The sequence below is a fragment of the Lygodium microphyllum genome, chromosome 25 (genome assembly GCF_053477565.2).
Source record: "Lygodium microphyllum isolate KBCC chromosome 25, Lygodium_microphyllum_v1.1.10, whole genome shotgun sequence".
NCBI lineage: Eukaryota > Viridiplantae > Streptophyta > Polypodiopsida > Schizaeales > Lygodiaceae > Lygodium > Lygodium microphyllum.
The window spans coordinates 64,087,633-64,100,824 of NC_141159.1; the positions used below are offsets into that span (position 1 = coordinate 64,087,633).

Consider the following 13,192-nt stretch of genomic DNA (forward strand, 5'->3'; position numbering starts at 1 on the left):
AGGGATAATACCCAAGTGTTTTAGTGTGCTCTCATCAACCCAACTGATAAGCCATTGTGTTGATTGCGTAAGTCGCAGGCTTGAAACCATGTACCTTCACTTATACACATAGTTGATAGCAAGCCTTGGACACGCTTGGTAGGCCCTTGCAATGACATGCCATGTTTACATGACATTATTTGAGAGCTCTTGGTTACATGAGAAACATGTATATATATACGCGCACCCACATATTTATTCTTTTTGATGCCCATCGATCTGTGGAAGTGGCAGGACAAATGTTGGGAATAGTAAAGAGGAATGGCTGTATTTTCCATCAAGACTGCTGTGCCTTGCACCCCAGTCCTCCTGCCCCAGTCCTACTCGTTGAACTACCTGCAAGTCATGGAGCTGGCACGAGGGTAAGCGATCACCCTCGGTCTCGTTTATTCTTTTCTGCCATCATGGCTGGCCACTGCTTCTCGCCGTACGGCCACGAATCAAATGCGGACGTCTGTACACGCATCGCCTTCAAATGTACATGGAAGGTTATCTGAACAGGCTTCTCTTGCAGGATGGTAGGGACATTATGCAGAGCAGACAAATGTCTTCATTTTCGAGCAACTCATGTGAGTAGTGGCAAACACAATACCAGCAATGAAGCCATGGGCGGGGACGACAAGCTGCGCATCGCACACGGATATGATGTTGCAGGTAGTGTCAAAATTTAAGAGAACCCTTCTTTGTCCAGTATATGACTGGACCTACAACATCCAGAGGACTTCTGTTGGATCTCTGATTTCTGTTCATCTAGACTCTTGTCTCAAATAGTGTTCATGAACTTTTTGTGGTAACAGATACAAAATCCTCTAACCCAAATTTTTGGAAGGATGTTTGAATCAAATTACGTGCATTTGCCATTTCCCTAGCTAGAAACTCTGTAAATTTCATGTTTTGTAAACCTATTCGGTTTGGGGAATTCGCAATTCATTTATTGGTAACAGATACAAAAACCTCGAACCTAAATTTTTGGAGGAATGCTTGAATCAAATTACATCTATTTACCTTTCACTAGCTAGAATTTTGTGAACTTCGTGTTTCTAAACCTATTTCTCAAATTTTGAACATTTGTTTTGGGAAATTTGCAATTAATTTTACTTTGAACCTCCTGAACACTGGACTTGACTGACCGCTTGCAAATATTTGTTGCATCTCATAACATTTTGATTGGGCCTTAACAGGATCCTGGCAACTTGGCAGGGGGTGTTGTTGCACTTGGAAAGTTTGATGCCTTACATGTTGGGCACCGTGCCCTTGCTGTTCAGGCATCCAAGATGGGTTCTCCATTCCTTCTTTCCTTTACAGGAATGGCTGAAGTGCTGCAATGGGAAAAGAGGTATTTCCACCTTTAGTGTTAGATCAGTTCTTTGCAAGTAAATCACATACCGCAGATTATTTCTGGAAAGTTAGCTAATTTGAAGCACAATAACTTGCTTGCACATAGCGGTTACATTGATAGGCACAGCTAGCTATCAGTCAAGGCTGTGAAACTGCAGAAATTAAATGTCATTTGAATGACTAAGATTTGAAAAGCAATAGCTCCCATGGTTTTGAAACTTTATTTTGCACCTAGCTCCTCAAAGTGTTCAATTATTCTCTCCTTTGTATGTAAACGACTTTGTGGAATTTTGGTGGAGAGATGTTACCCATGCATATGGCACACCTATAATGATGTATTTGACAAAGCCACTTCAAGGAAAATTATTTATCTCTAGAGAAGTACATAGACTACCGGCATGTGATTTGAAGAACAAATCAAACAATTTAATTATGTTTTATACTACACGAAGGTGGCTTCCGTTATTTACCTACCCATTATAAGATAGTGTATATCCATGCTATAGTTAAAGAATTGACCTGTTTATACTCTACCCTCAAGTTTGACTAATCAAGTGGAGTACCAACTAGAAGTACAAAAGCACTATTTGTTGAAGTAAATTTCAATAGCAGCTATAAGTTCCCATGATCCATTAGTCTTAGCACCAATGTGTATGTCTATGTAGCTAGTTCTTGACGTACCATGTGTCATACGAAGAAGTTTGTATGACACATGATGTTGACTCACTTGTATCATATTTGAAGTTTGAGTGGCAGCACATGTTTGTAAAGTGAGGTGGTATATGGTGTGTTACAACATATTAGTAGTTGAAGAACTAATGCATGTGTATGGCAAGTGTGCTCATGTGTGAGCTATTATAGTATGGGTGTATGAAGAGTTGGCCATGCTAATTATGTGATGAAGAGCTGACCAAAAGCATGGGATAACACTGACACGAGGACGTGAGATTTTTCAGATGCTTTAATCTTGCTAGTAACATTTGATTAATTTAATAATCAAATGTGTAAGATTGTAAGGCATGTGTGATGCGCATGGCTGTTATTTCATGGTTGATGGCCAAGGACCCTTGAGGAGTGAGTGGAAGTAAAAGGCAAAAGTTGTGACTAGTTATGCCAGCTGGGCTTTGGTTATTAGTGGGTGCCAGTTTTGACCTTAGGATAGTCATTTGATCATTAGGTGTTAATGGTGACACTAGGGACTAGGCATTAATTATTTAATTAATGCCAATGTAAGGGTCAACTATGGTTGGGGACTAGTCTAGCTTACAAATGGCCTAGCCAATTTAATTGCGGATGGGCAAATTTAATTTTGAGCAGGGTCAAAAGGTTGGAATTATTTTTTAGAATTAATTAATTTTGAAAATTGACAAAAATACCCATGTAATTAAGAAAAACGTTTTTGGAGTTGGTGGAGAGCCATTTAGTGCATTCAACTTGTGAATGAGAGGAAGGAGCAGTTGTTGGTGTGATTTGCAGCCATTGGAGGACCTTTGGGGGTAGCCAATAGCAGGAGGAGATAAATTTGGAGCAGGCGACAACAGTTCCAACCCTTCCAGAAGCATGCGATAGCAGCCAAGGGCTGATGACAACATTCAATGCCCTCCTTGGTAGCAGGCGATAACATCTAGGGCTGTTCCAATTAGACAATAGGTAGCATCTAGATTTCCACGAGTTGCGCTCTTAGGAGTACCTACATTCTCATCATCCTTTTTCCTCCTCTCCCACAATCACACTCATGTTTTGAGTCTTGGTGGCAAGTCAAGCATAACCTGAAAATGAAACTATTGGCGCATCCCAACCCATTATTTCATGAATGCTCTTGCTTGCACCAATGAATTCGGCGCTAGATATCTTAACCCTTTCAAGTGTGTGCATTGCATGAGTCTATATCTCTGCTTCATTACCAGCCATACCACTTCCAAGAGCTTTTTCAATTTGCAACCCAAAAGTGGCAACTTCCACTACTACATATACATTCATGGTAGCCATATCCTCAAGTAATTTCTACATCCCACCTTTCTTTATTGTATTTTTCCGTGTTGAAAATCAGGGAATTCTCTCTTGAGCATTCTCTTACCTTCTCTTAGAAGATCTCTGCATTTCTTAGCCATTTGGAGGAGATCCCAACTAGATTTTGTGGATAACAAGGTGAAATTTTGCTGTATCTCCTAAATTTTTGTAGAAATTATGGTTTAGCAGCTACCTTGGGACATGTGACATAAGTTAAGGGCATCATACACTAAAATCAACACTTGAAATTAGGGAAAATTCTGCTCTAAATCCTAAATTTTTGCAAAAATTATGGTTTAATAGCCACCTTGGGACTTGTGATATTAGTCAAAGGCATCGTACATTGAAATTAGCACTTGAAATTAGGGGAAAATTTTGTTGTAAACCCTAAATGCTAAAATTATAGTTTAGTAGTTACCTTGGGATCCGTGACATCAATCAAGGGTATCGTATAGTGAAATCAGCATTTGAAATTCAAGGAATTGTCAGGGATTTTAGATGCTAGCTAATCCATTGTAAATTGGGTCAATATTTGGCTAGCTAGTAGTTTAATTAGAGTAAGTCCTACATGAAAATCAAGGGGCCATTGGCCCAAATTACTTCTTGTAAAGAAATACAGAAAGAGGCGTCACTTTTGGGGCGATGTTCAAGATTGTTAAGGCAAAGTGTGCATGAAACCAGCCTTCCTTCTCGGATAGGTTGGTTTAACCTGATTAAGCACTTAATTACAGAGTTTACTGCTGTACACTGAAATCAGCACCGGAAATTCCACAAATCAGCACCAAATTCACAATAGATAGACCGGAAGTGCCACCCTGAAATTCTGTAATTATAGACTGGCATTGTACACTGAAATCAGCACCGGAAATTCGTGGAATTATGAGGATTTCAGATGCCAGTCTATCTATTGTGAATTTGGGGTAGCATTTCACTAGTTGGGGTTCCATTAGAGCAAGTCCTGGGTGAAAATCAAGGGGCAATTTGCTCGAATGCTTTGGTGATTATTGGAACATCAAGGGGCTTTTGAATCAACCAAGGAGATTGTGAAATCTTGGCTTGTAATTTATCCATCAGCAATTGAAATTAAAGAAATACCGAAAGGGGCGCCAGTTTTGGGGCCAACAGGGTGTCCACTGTCCAAGTTTATGAAGGTAAAGTGAGCATTTTAGTTTATGTTCATTTGCTAACTCTGCTACCAATGACTGAGAATTAATGAGAATGCTTGAGGATAGCCTGGAGGAGATGAGAGAATGCTGTAGAGAGAGAGAAAATCAGCTGAAATGTATCTTTTGATTCGTAGCTCTGATGACAAATCTGATGGCACCAACAGCTTCAAAGGGGGGGTAAAACACTAGCTCGGTTGGCGAGCCCTCCTCTCCTACCGCCGCCTCTCTTGAGGCAGAAGAGAGAACTTGCTGCCCCCTGTCCTGTCGCGGCGCGCAATCACTCGTTGTTGCCTCTCAGAGCCAAATCTGATCATCTCCTCTCCCTCCACCAAGCTCCGAATGGCTGCAATTCCACTTCCACCACCCTCCAACAGCCTTCTCCCTAGTTGTATGGGAAAGTTTTGCCAAGTGGCAGTCTTCCTAATGCATTTTCAGCCATTAAATTAATTTTTCAGAATTAATTAATTCTGAAAATTAATTTCAGTCCTTTTGACCCTGTCTAAAATTAAACATGCCCATCTGTAATGAAATTGGCTAGGCCATTTGCAACTTGGAGTGGTTCCCAACCTCTGTTGACCCTTAGAAATTAATTAATGCTAGTCCCTAGTGTCACCACTGACACTTAATGGCCAAACAATTATCCTAGGGTCCAACCTGGCACCAACTGACCACCAAAATCTAGTTGGCATAACTTAACACAACTTTTTCCTTTAACACCCATTGCATCCTCGGGGTCCTTGGCTCGTTTCCATGAAATAACTGCCATGTGCATCACATGTGCTAAACAACCTTGCACATTTGAATTTTGATTAATAACTTAATCAAATGTTACTAGCAAGATTAAAGCATCTCAAAATTTCACGTCCCCGTGATAGACCTCCCCCTTGAAGACCTTGCAATCGTCCTTGATTGCATTGCATTGGGCCAAAGCAAAAGTATATTGCACTGGAATTTCAATTTGGCATGACAGTCACCACAACATTGGCCACTATTGTCGAACCGTTGCATATGCGCAAAACTTATTGAAAATTTCCAGTCAGCAAGACATAATAGAAAACTGAAAAACAGTCCAAAACTGTTGCTAGAAACCATTGGATGCATCCATAACTCATGTTTCTCAACCGTTCTGACTTCAAAACCACAATAAAGCATATTCTTAGCATAAACCATGGCTGAAACTTTCAATGACATTCGTTTACATGCAACTGTCCATGGAATTAGCTGTAAACCATTAAAAACAGAGCATGACCTGATCATAAACTGATCATGAAGTGAGTGATGCGTTGCGGAGATGCAATGTCCGGCGATGAAATGTCAGGTATAGAGCAAAACACGTGAGCAACAGCACCGAGTGAGAGCGAGAGATGCAAGATGTTCTTGGGTACAATTGGAGTGTGTACCACTTTTGGTTTTTAGATAGATATATATATGAAAGTACAAGTGTGCTAAGGGTGTGTTCACACCTGTGCACATATAAAAGGCACGATGGCCCTTTATTCCCAACAACCTCCCACCTAAAGGCAATGTGCCTTAAGAGGAGAAAAGAATCAGCTAAGTCTAAGTATGTACAAAGCTGAAATACATATATCTATCCAACTCCCATCATCTGTCGGCAATGAGCAAACCGCTCTGCTGGAAGACCCTTCGTGAGAAGATCTGCAGGATTATCATCTGTATGCACTTTGACAAGCTCAATGCTCTTGCTGTCAAGTACATCTCTGATGAAGTGATACTTCACCTGTATGTGCTTCGTCTTTGCATGAAAGACGGGATTCCGTGCTAGCATGATAGCACTCTGACTATCACAATGAAGAACGGGTAACTCTGTAATGCCAAGATCTCCCACCAGACGTGAAAGCCATAAAGCCTCCTTGCATGCCTCAGTAGTAGCCACATACTCTGCCTCTGTAGTAGACAATGCAACACACTTCTGTAGCCTGGAGATCCAAGAGACTGCTCCTCCTGTGAAGGTAAACACATACCCAGAAGTGGACTTTCTACAGTCCGCATGACCAGCATAGTCTGCATCCGTAAAGCCAACGACAGATGCCTTCTGCTTTCCAAAGCAGATGCACAAATCACTTGTGCCTTTGAGGTATCTCATAATACCTTTCACTGCTTTCCAATGCTTTTTGCCAGGGTTTGTCATATATCTGCTAACCACTCCCACTGCAAAGGCAATGTCAGGACGTGTAGCAACCATAGCATACATCAAGCTGCCAATAGCTGAAGCATATGGAATCTTGGCCATTTCAGCCTTCTCATCATCAGATGTAGGGCTGTCCTCTGCACTGAGTTTCACATATGGAGGCAATGGAACACCAATTGGTTTCCCCCCCTCCATATTGAAACGCTGCAAAACCTTAGAGACATACTCTTGTTGAGATAGAAAGAGTAATCCTTTGGGCCTATCTCTGAGTATTCGCATGCCAAGAATGTGATTTGCATCACCAAGATCCTTCATGTCAAAGCTGCCATGAAGACTTTGCTTCAACGAATCCAAGGCATGAGTATCCCTGCCAGCAATCAGCATGTCATCAACATACAGAACCAAGATAATTAGGCTGCCATCTGCGGCCTTCTTGGTGTACAAGCAGTGATCCACTTGACTTCTTTGAAAACCTTGAGACTGCATAAATGTATCAAACTTATGATACCATTCTCTTGGTGCTTGCTTCAGCCCATACAAACTCCGTTTGAGCTTACATACCATCTTCTCTTTGCCTTTAGCCACAAACCCTTCAGGCTGCTGCATATATATGTCTTCATGCAGATCACCATGTAAAAATGCAGTCTTTACATCCATCTGTATGAGCTCCATATCTTCAGCTGCAACCAAGCCCAAAATGGTTCTCAATGTAGTCATTTTGACTACAGGAGAGAAGATCTCATCAAAATCAACTCCATGTTCCTGCTTGTACCCCTTAGCAACCAATCTGGCTTTGTACTTTGGCGAGGAACCAGAAGTGACCTTCATCTTATAAACCCATTTGCATGGAAGCGTTTTCTGCCCTTTAGGCAACTGCACCAAGTCCCAAGTGCCGTTTTTCTCAAGAGATTCCATCTCTGACAGCATGGCTTTATACCATTTCTTGCTGTCCTGTCTGTCCATTGCTTCCTTGAAGCATGACGGCTCACCACAGTCAGTGATCATGACATAATCAGCCACATTATTTGCACCAGCAACGAATCTGTCGGGCTGTCTAGTAGCCCTAGACGATCTCCTAACCCAATAATCATTGTTTGCTGGCTGTTCAGCCTGCATATTATCATTTACAGCTTGCTGTCCTGGCATTTCAGCCTGCAAATCAACATTAACAGCTTGCTGTCCTGGCTGTTCCTGCACATTTAGTGGCTCATCATTATGGGCAATGGCTGGCTGATCATTTCCAGCATCATTTTCTGCATTCGCAGGTTCATTTACAGCAGGTATTTGCTGCTGTACAGCGGGCACATTTTGCTGTCCAAAAGGTACTTCTTCCCGGAATACAACCCTACGAACCTCCTCAGTCTTTTCGGGCTGTTTATGCATGCGACCTTCCCGGAAGATAACATCATTGCTGCGCACTGTTTTCCTTTTCACGGGATCCCACAATCTATACCCCATTTCACCCTCGTCACCATATCCTAGGAATATGCATTTACAGGACTTTGGCTCAAGTTTGTTGCGGTCTTCCTTACGAATGTGCACAAAAGCCTCGCAGCCAAACACTCGTAAATGAGCATAAGAAGGTGGCTTGCCCGACCACGCTTCCTGAGGGACTCCCCCCCCCCCCCCCCCCAAAGACCTGTTTGGTGACCGATTGATCAAGTGAACGGCTGTCATAACAGCCTCTGCCCAAAAACCATGGGGTAATGCAGCATGAGACAGCATAGTACGGACTTTATCCTGTATAGTCCTGTTCATACGCTCTGCAACTCCATTCTGGGGTGGATTATGAGGGGCAGTGAGCTCCCTTTTTATCCCTTTGCTGTTACAAAATGCTTGAAAGGCCTTGGACACATATTCCCCACCATTGTCAGAGCGAAGACACTTAAGTGTCTTATCAGTCTGATTTTCAACCAATGCCAAGAAATTTTTAAACTTGTCAAGTACTTCATCCTTGCTACGAATGGGGTAAACCCATACCTTCCGTGTAGCATCATCGACAAAGGTGACAAAGTACTTCTTCCCCCCCAAAGACAATCCTGGCATTTGACATACATCTGAATGTATTAACTCTAGAGGTGAAGATTTCAAAGAAAGAGATTTCTTATGAGATGTCTGCGCATGCTTACCATAGACACAATGATCACAATGCTCAAAATCAGCATAACGGAGACAAGGCAAGTAACCCAAACGAGAAAGAACTTTCATTCCTGTTTGACTCATGTGTCCTAACCGGCCATGCCACAAAGAAACACTTGGCTGCTCGGTTACTGCGACAACATGGTCATGCACACTAGATACATGAAGAGGATACAGAGTATCACTCTTTGAACCCCTGGCAATGACTCTAGATCCTGTACTGATCTTCCATTTTCCATCGCCAAATGTGGTATGATAACCATCATCATCTAGCTGCCTAGTACTGATTAAGCTCTTCTTGAGCTCAGGTACATGACAAACATTCTGAAGAGTAAAGACAGAACCATACTGAAACTGAAGCTGCACACTGCCAATGCCTGCAATATCACATGCTGAGTTGTCCCCGAGATGGACAACACCATGTCGACCGCCTGTATAATCGGAAAACCAATCTCTGTAAGGGGTGACATGAAAGGAGGCACCCGAATCTAAAATCCAGGTATGCATGTCATCAGCCGAATCGGCAACCAATGCATGGGCATCAAAACATGAAGACACGAAGAGTACATCGTTCCCACTATCACTGTCCTGAGTGACTACATTCACCTCTTCGATCTTGACGCTGCTCTTCTTGGGCTGGCTCTCTTTCTTCTCTTCCTTGCTATCCTCTGTCTTCTTGCCTTTCCCTTTCTCTTTCTTCCACTTGTAACAGTCACGTTTGAAGTGACCCTTCTTGCCACAGTGGTGGCATTCCACATTCTTGCCGCGAGACATGCTGCGACCCTTGCCATCAGATTTTCCCTTCTGCTGTGATCTGCCCCTGGTATGCAAGGCACTAGACGACTTACTTGATGCATTATTTTGCCTATTCATCTCTTCCATAAGCAAAGAGCTTTCCACGTCAGAATACATAAGCATAGCATTCGAGTTACTCAAGGCAGTCCTGAATGTATCCCAACTCTCTGGTAGAGTGCAAAGCAGAAAGGTAGCTTTAAACTCGTCATCAATGACAAACTTCAAAGCAACCAGTTGGCTGAAAATTGAGTTGAATTCACTCAGATGATTTGACATAGTAGTTCCTTCTTTCATCCGCAAATCCATAAGCTTTTTTAGCCAATACACCTTACTAGCTGCACTCTTCTGAGCATACAATTCCTCCAGTCTAGTCCAAATGGCATAGGCAGTGTCCAAACCCTCTATGTTAAACAGCAGAGCATCAGAGACAGATAGCTCAATGGTCGAGCGTGCAAGCTCGTTCAACTCATCCCAGTCATCTTGTTCCACATCTGCGGGCTTTACCCCTTTGGTCTTGATCGGCTTAGCCTGCTTCTTCTGCAACAGGATATTGTAGCATTGCTTTTGCCACATTGCAAAATTATGTGCACCCTCAAGTTTCTTGATGTGCATAAGATGGCTGCTATCGCTGCTGCCAGCCATGATTTTCAGTCCAAAATATGACCACAAATTCAGGAAATGCAGGCCCAAACTGTCAAACAAGTGACCAAGGTACAAACAAGTACCAACCAGCAATAAGTACCAGTTAAAAGCAGAAATTTCAGATCTGCAAATCAATTTTTAGAAGCACCAAATGTTGTGCTACAGCACTCCACAACTGATGACAGCTGTTCCAAGGACAAATACATCACATTACATGAGAAGTCCCAAATTTTAGCTGCAATTTCTGCTGTACATGCACCCACGGGCATAAAATTTGACCCGCACGGTCAAAAGCCCCAAAGTTTTGTGCTCAAAATATCAACCATACATCTGCACTGTCTCTGACATGCATAGAGTAGACCAATTTTGCCAAAATAAAGCAATTTCAGCAAAACCCCCAAATTTTTCAAGTGTCGGGCGTCCAAATTGCATGAAATTAAACCCGCATGTACATAAAATGACCAATTTGCGCACAAATTTTGCTCAAACAGCAAAAGCCCCAAATTGCACGGGGTCCAATGTGCATCAATGTCAAGAAATTGGGTCAATTTTAGCCCAATTTTAACATGTACATGAAAAGCCCCAAATTTCGGAGGCAAAATGTCACAAATTCCTGCAATTTCTGAGACAGAATCTCACTGTGTGTCTTGCTCACGTCAAATCCGGACAAATCCCCAAATTTGTGGCTCAAATCTGCCCAAAACACAGAACTGTGCTTACACGCGCGAACTCCCGTCAGTGGGCAAAGGGGGCAGCTTGCAGTAAACCTTTGAAAATTAAAAAATTTTGCAAGAGAAATTTGACGAAAACTGTCCCGTAACGTGAGTCCAAGAACAGTGACGAGCTGACCAGAAAATGACTGACTGACCTGCGCGCAACCTGGGAAATGTCGCCTGGCTGAAAAACGTGACCTGTGGACTGCGAGAAGCACGAACACCTTAACCGAAGCTCTGCACGGACTGCGAGAAGCGCGAACACCTTAGCCGAAGCTCTGATACCAGTTTGAAGTGAGTGATGCGCTGCGGAGATGCAATGTCCGGCGATGAAATGTCAGGTAAAGAGCAAAACACGTGAGCAACAGCAGCGAGTGAGAGCGAGAGATGCAAGATGTTCTTGGGTACAATTGGAGTGTGTACCACTTTTGGTTTTTAGATAGATATATATATGAAAGTACAAGTGTGCTAAGGGTGCGTTCACACCCGTGCACATATAAAAGGCACGATGGCCCTTTATTCCCAACAGATCATGGACTGATATGAGAACTGATCACAAATGGCTGCAAAAGTGACTCCAAACTAACCACAAGTTGATGGTAAAAAAAAACTGATCAAAAACTGATGTAAAAGCTGATGCAAAATTGATCCCAAAGTGATCATAAACGGTTCTCAAACTGATAAAAAACTGAGCTGACACTAATCAGAAATTGATCTCAAAACTGAGGCAAAAACTCATGCCAAACTCGTCCAAAAACTCATGCCAAACTGATCCAAAAACTCATGCATAAGTATAGTCTCAGAGCCGTGGTGACAACCATACTCATATACATGTATATCATAGTGACTAGTACACCGAGTAGTGACCTCATGGCAGACATACTGACAGCACAGTACCTTGGATGCATGCTGAATACATTTGAGATCCACTACATACGAGAGTTGTCCAAAACCGGTGGAGTGGAAGTGCTACCTCCCCCTTGAGCATCAGGGAATGCTCCGGACGTCCGCTTTGCTGAACCTGAGTAAGCCCGATCCAAAGTCGGCTCTAATTGAAAGGCATCGAGATAAAGTTGCAACAATTGAGGATGGTTTGCCAAGTCATCCTCTTCCATCCATTTTGCATCCATTGGTGAATAATTTTGAAACTTTACCAAATATCTTCTGGAAACTTTACCTCCGACCTTCCTTTTCTTATGTGCCAAAATCTTCTCGGGTACCAAAATCTCATCTAGTTCCTTAACCTCTGGCTGAATTTCAGCAAATACATCTTCTGGCACATCACCACGAAAAGACTGTTGGTCATCCAAATGCTTCATTTGGGCTTGGTCATGATGTAAATACAGCAAATGCACTCTTTTTGCAGCAGCCAGTGTATGACAACTTGACTTTCAAAGGGGAAGCAAAAGACTATGATGAGGGTGGAAAAGCAGTGAAGTTTGAGTCCTTCAGTGGTGCACAAGATAGGCTGAAAGCTTTGACCTTCATTCAACAGTTTGATGCAGCCTATTCAGGGGAAAACTTCACCGAATCCTCTAAGATTCGAAAGGCAGCCACTTTCTTGAAGGGGAATGCATTGCAGTGGTGGTTCGCGCTCTTGATGCAAGGTAGAGCACCGTCAACATGGGTACAATTCAAGCAAATGTTTGCATCGAATTGGTTGACTAGTACCTTTGAGGTGGACATCATGATAGCTTGGAACAAGCTTGATGCAAAGGAATGCAAGAATTAAGAGCAATACAATAAGAAGTTTTGGGATGCATTGCTGCCCGTCACTTCTTATCGTGCCGTACCCCTTCATGAGCAAGTGGAAAAATATGTATGTGGGCTAGCCAAAGGAATCAGGGATTTTTGCATAAAATCCACCGTGTCTAGCATGTCTCAGCTCATAGAGACTGCTGCTATAGCTGATACTTTGCTGCGTGGAAAGGATTCGGGCTTCCAAGAGAGCGGGGAGAAGTCGAATAAAAAGTTGTTTAAGGCTGAGAAAAGGGACATATCTGAAAACCAACCTGAAAAGAGGCCAAAACAGCAAAGAAAGGGCTCGAAAACATTGGCACAACGTAGGGAATTGATGGCTGCAAATAAATGCTTTATTTGTGAACAGGAGGGTCATATTGCAAAGAACTGAACTGTCCCAATAGGCAGTAAGCTGCAAAATCAGAAAATCAGGGAGATCCTAAGGGTAAAAGGCCCAAAAC

The 13,192-nt window shown here is 42.6% G+C and overlaps 1 protein-coding gene across 2 annotated transcripts in view; it reads left to right on the plus strand.

Annotated features, from left to right (window-relative positions):
* The first annotated feature begins 257 nt into the window (after window positions 1-257).
* LOC148014305 (FAD synthetase 1, chloroplastic-like) overlaps window positions 258-13,192 on the plus strand; it is a 53,685-nt gene continuing 40,750 nt past the window's right edge. Inside the window, exons 1-3 of one of the 2 annotated variants that reach the window (XM_087666174.1) lie at window positions 258-401; window positions 554-693; window positions 1,240-1,375. In XM_087666174.1, the coding sequence (XP_087522300.1) occupies window positions 301-401; window positions 554-693; window positions 1,240-1,375 (377 nt within the window). In that variant the 5' untranslated portion in view covers window positions 258-300. Of the gene's footprint in view, window positions 402-553; window positions 694-1,220; window positions 1,376-13,192 lie in introns of those variants that run through there. The other variant, XM_087666175.1, reaches the window with a different exon arrangement.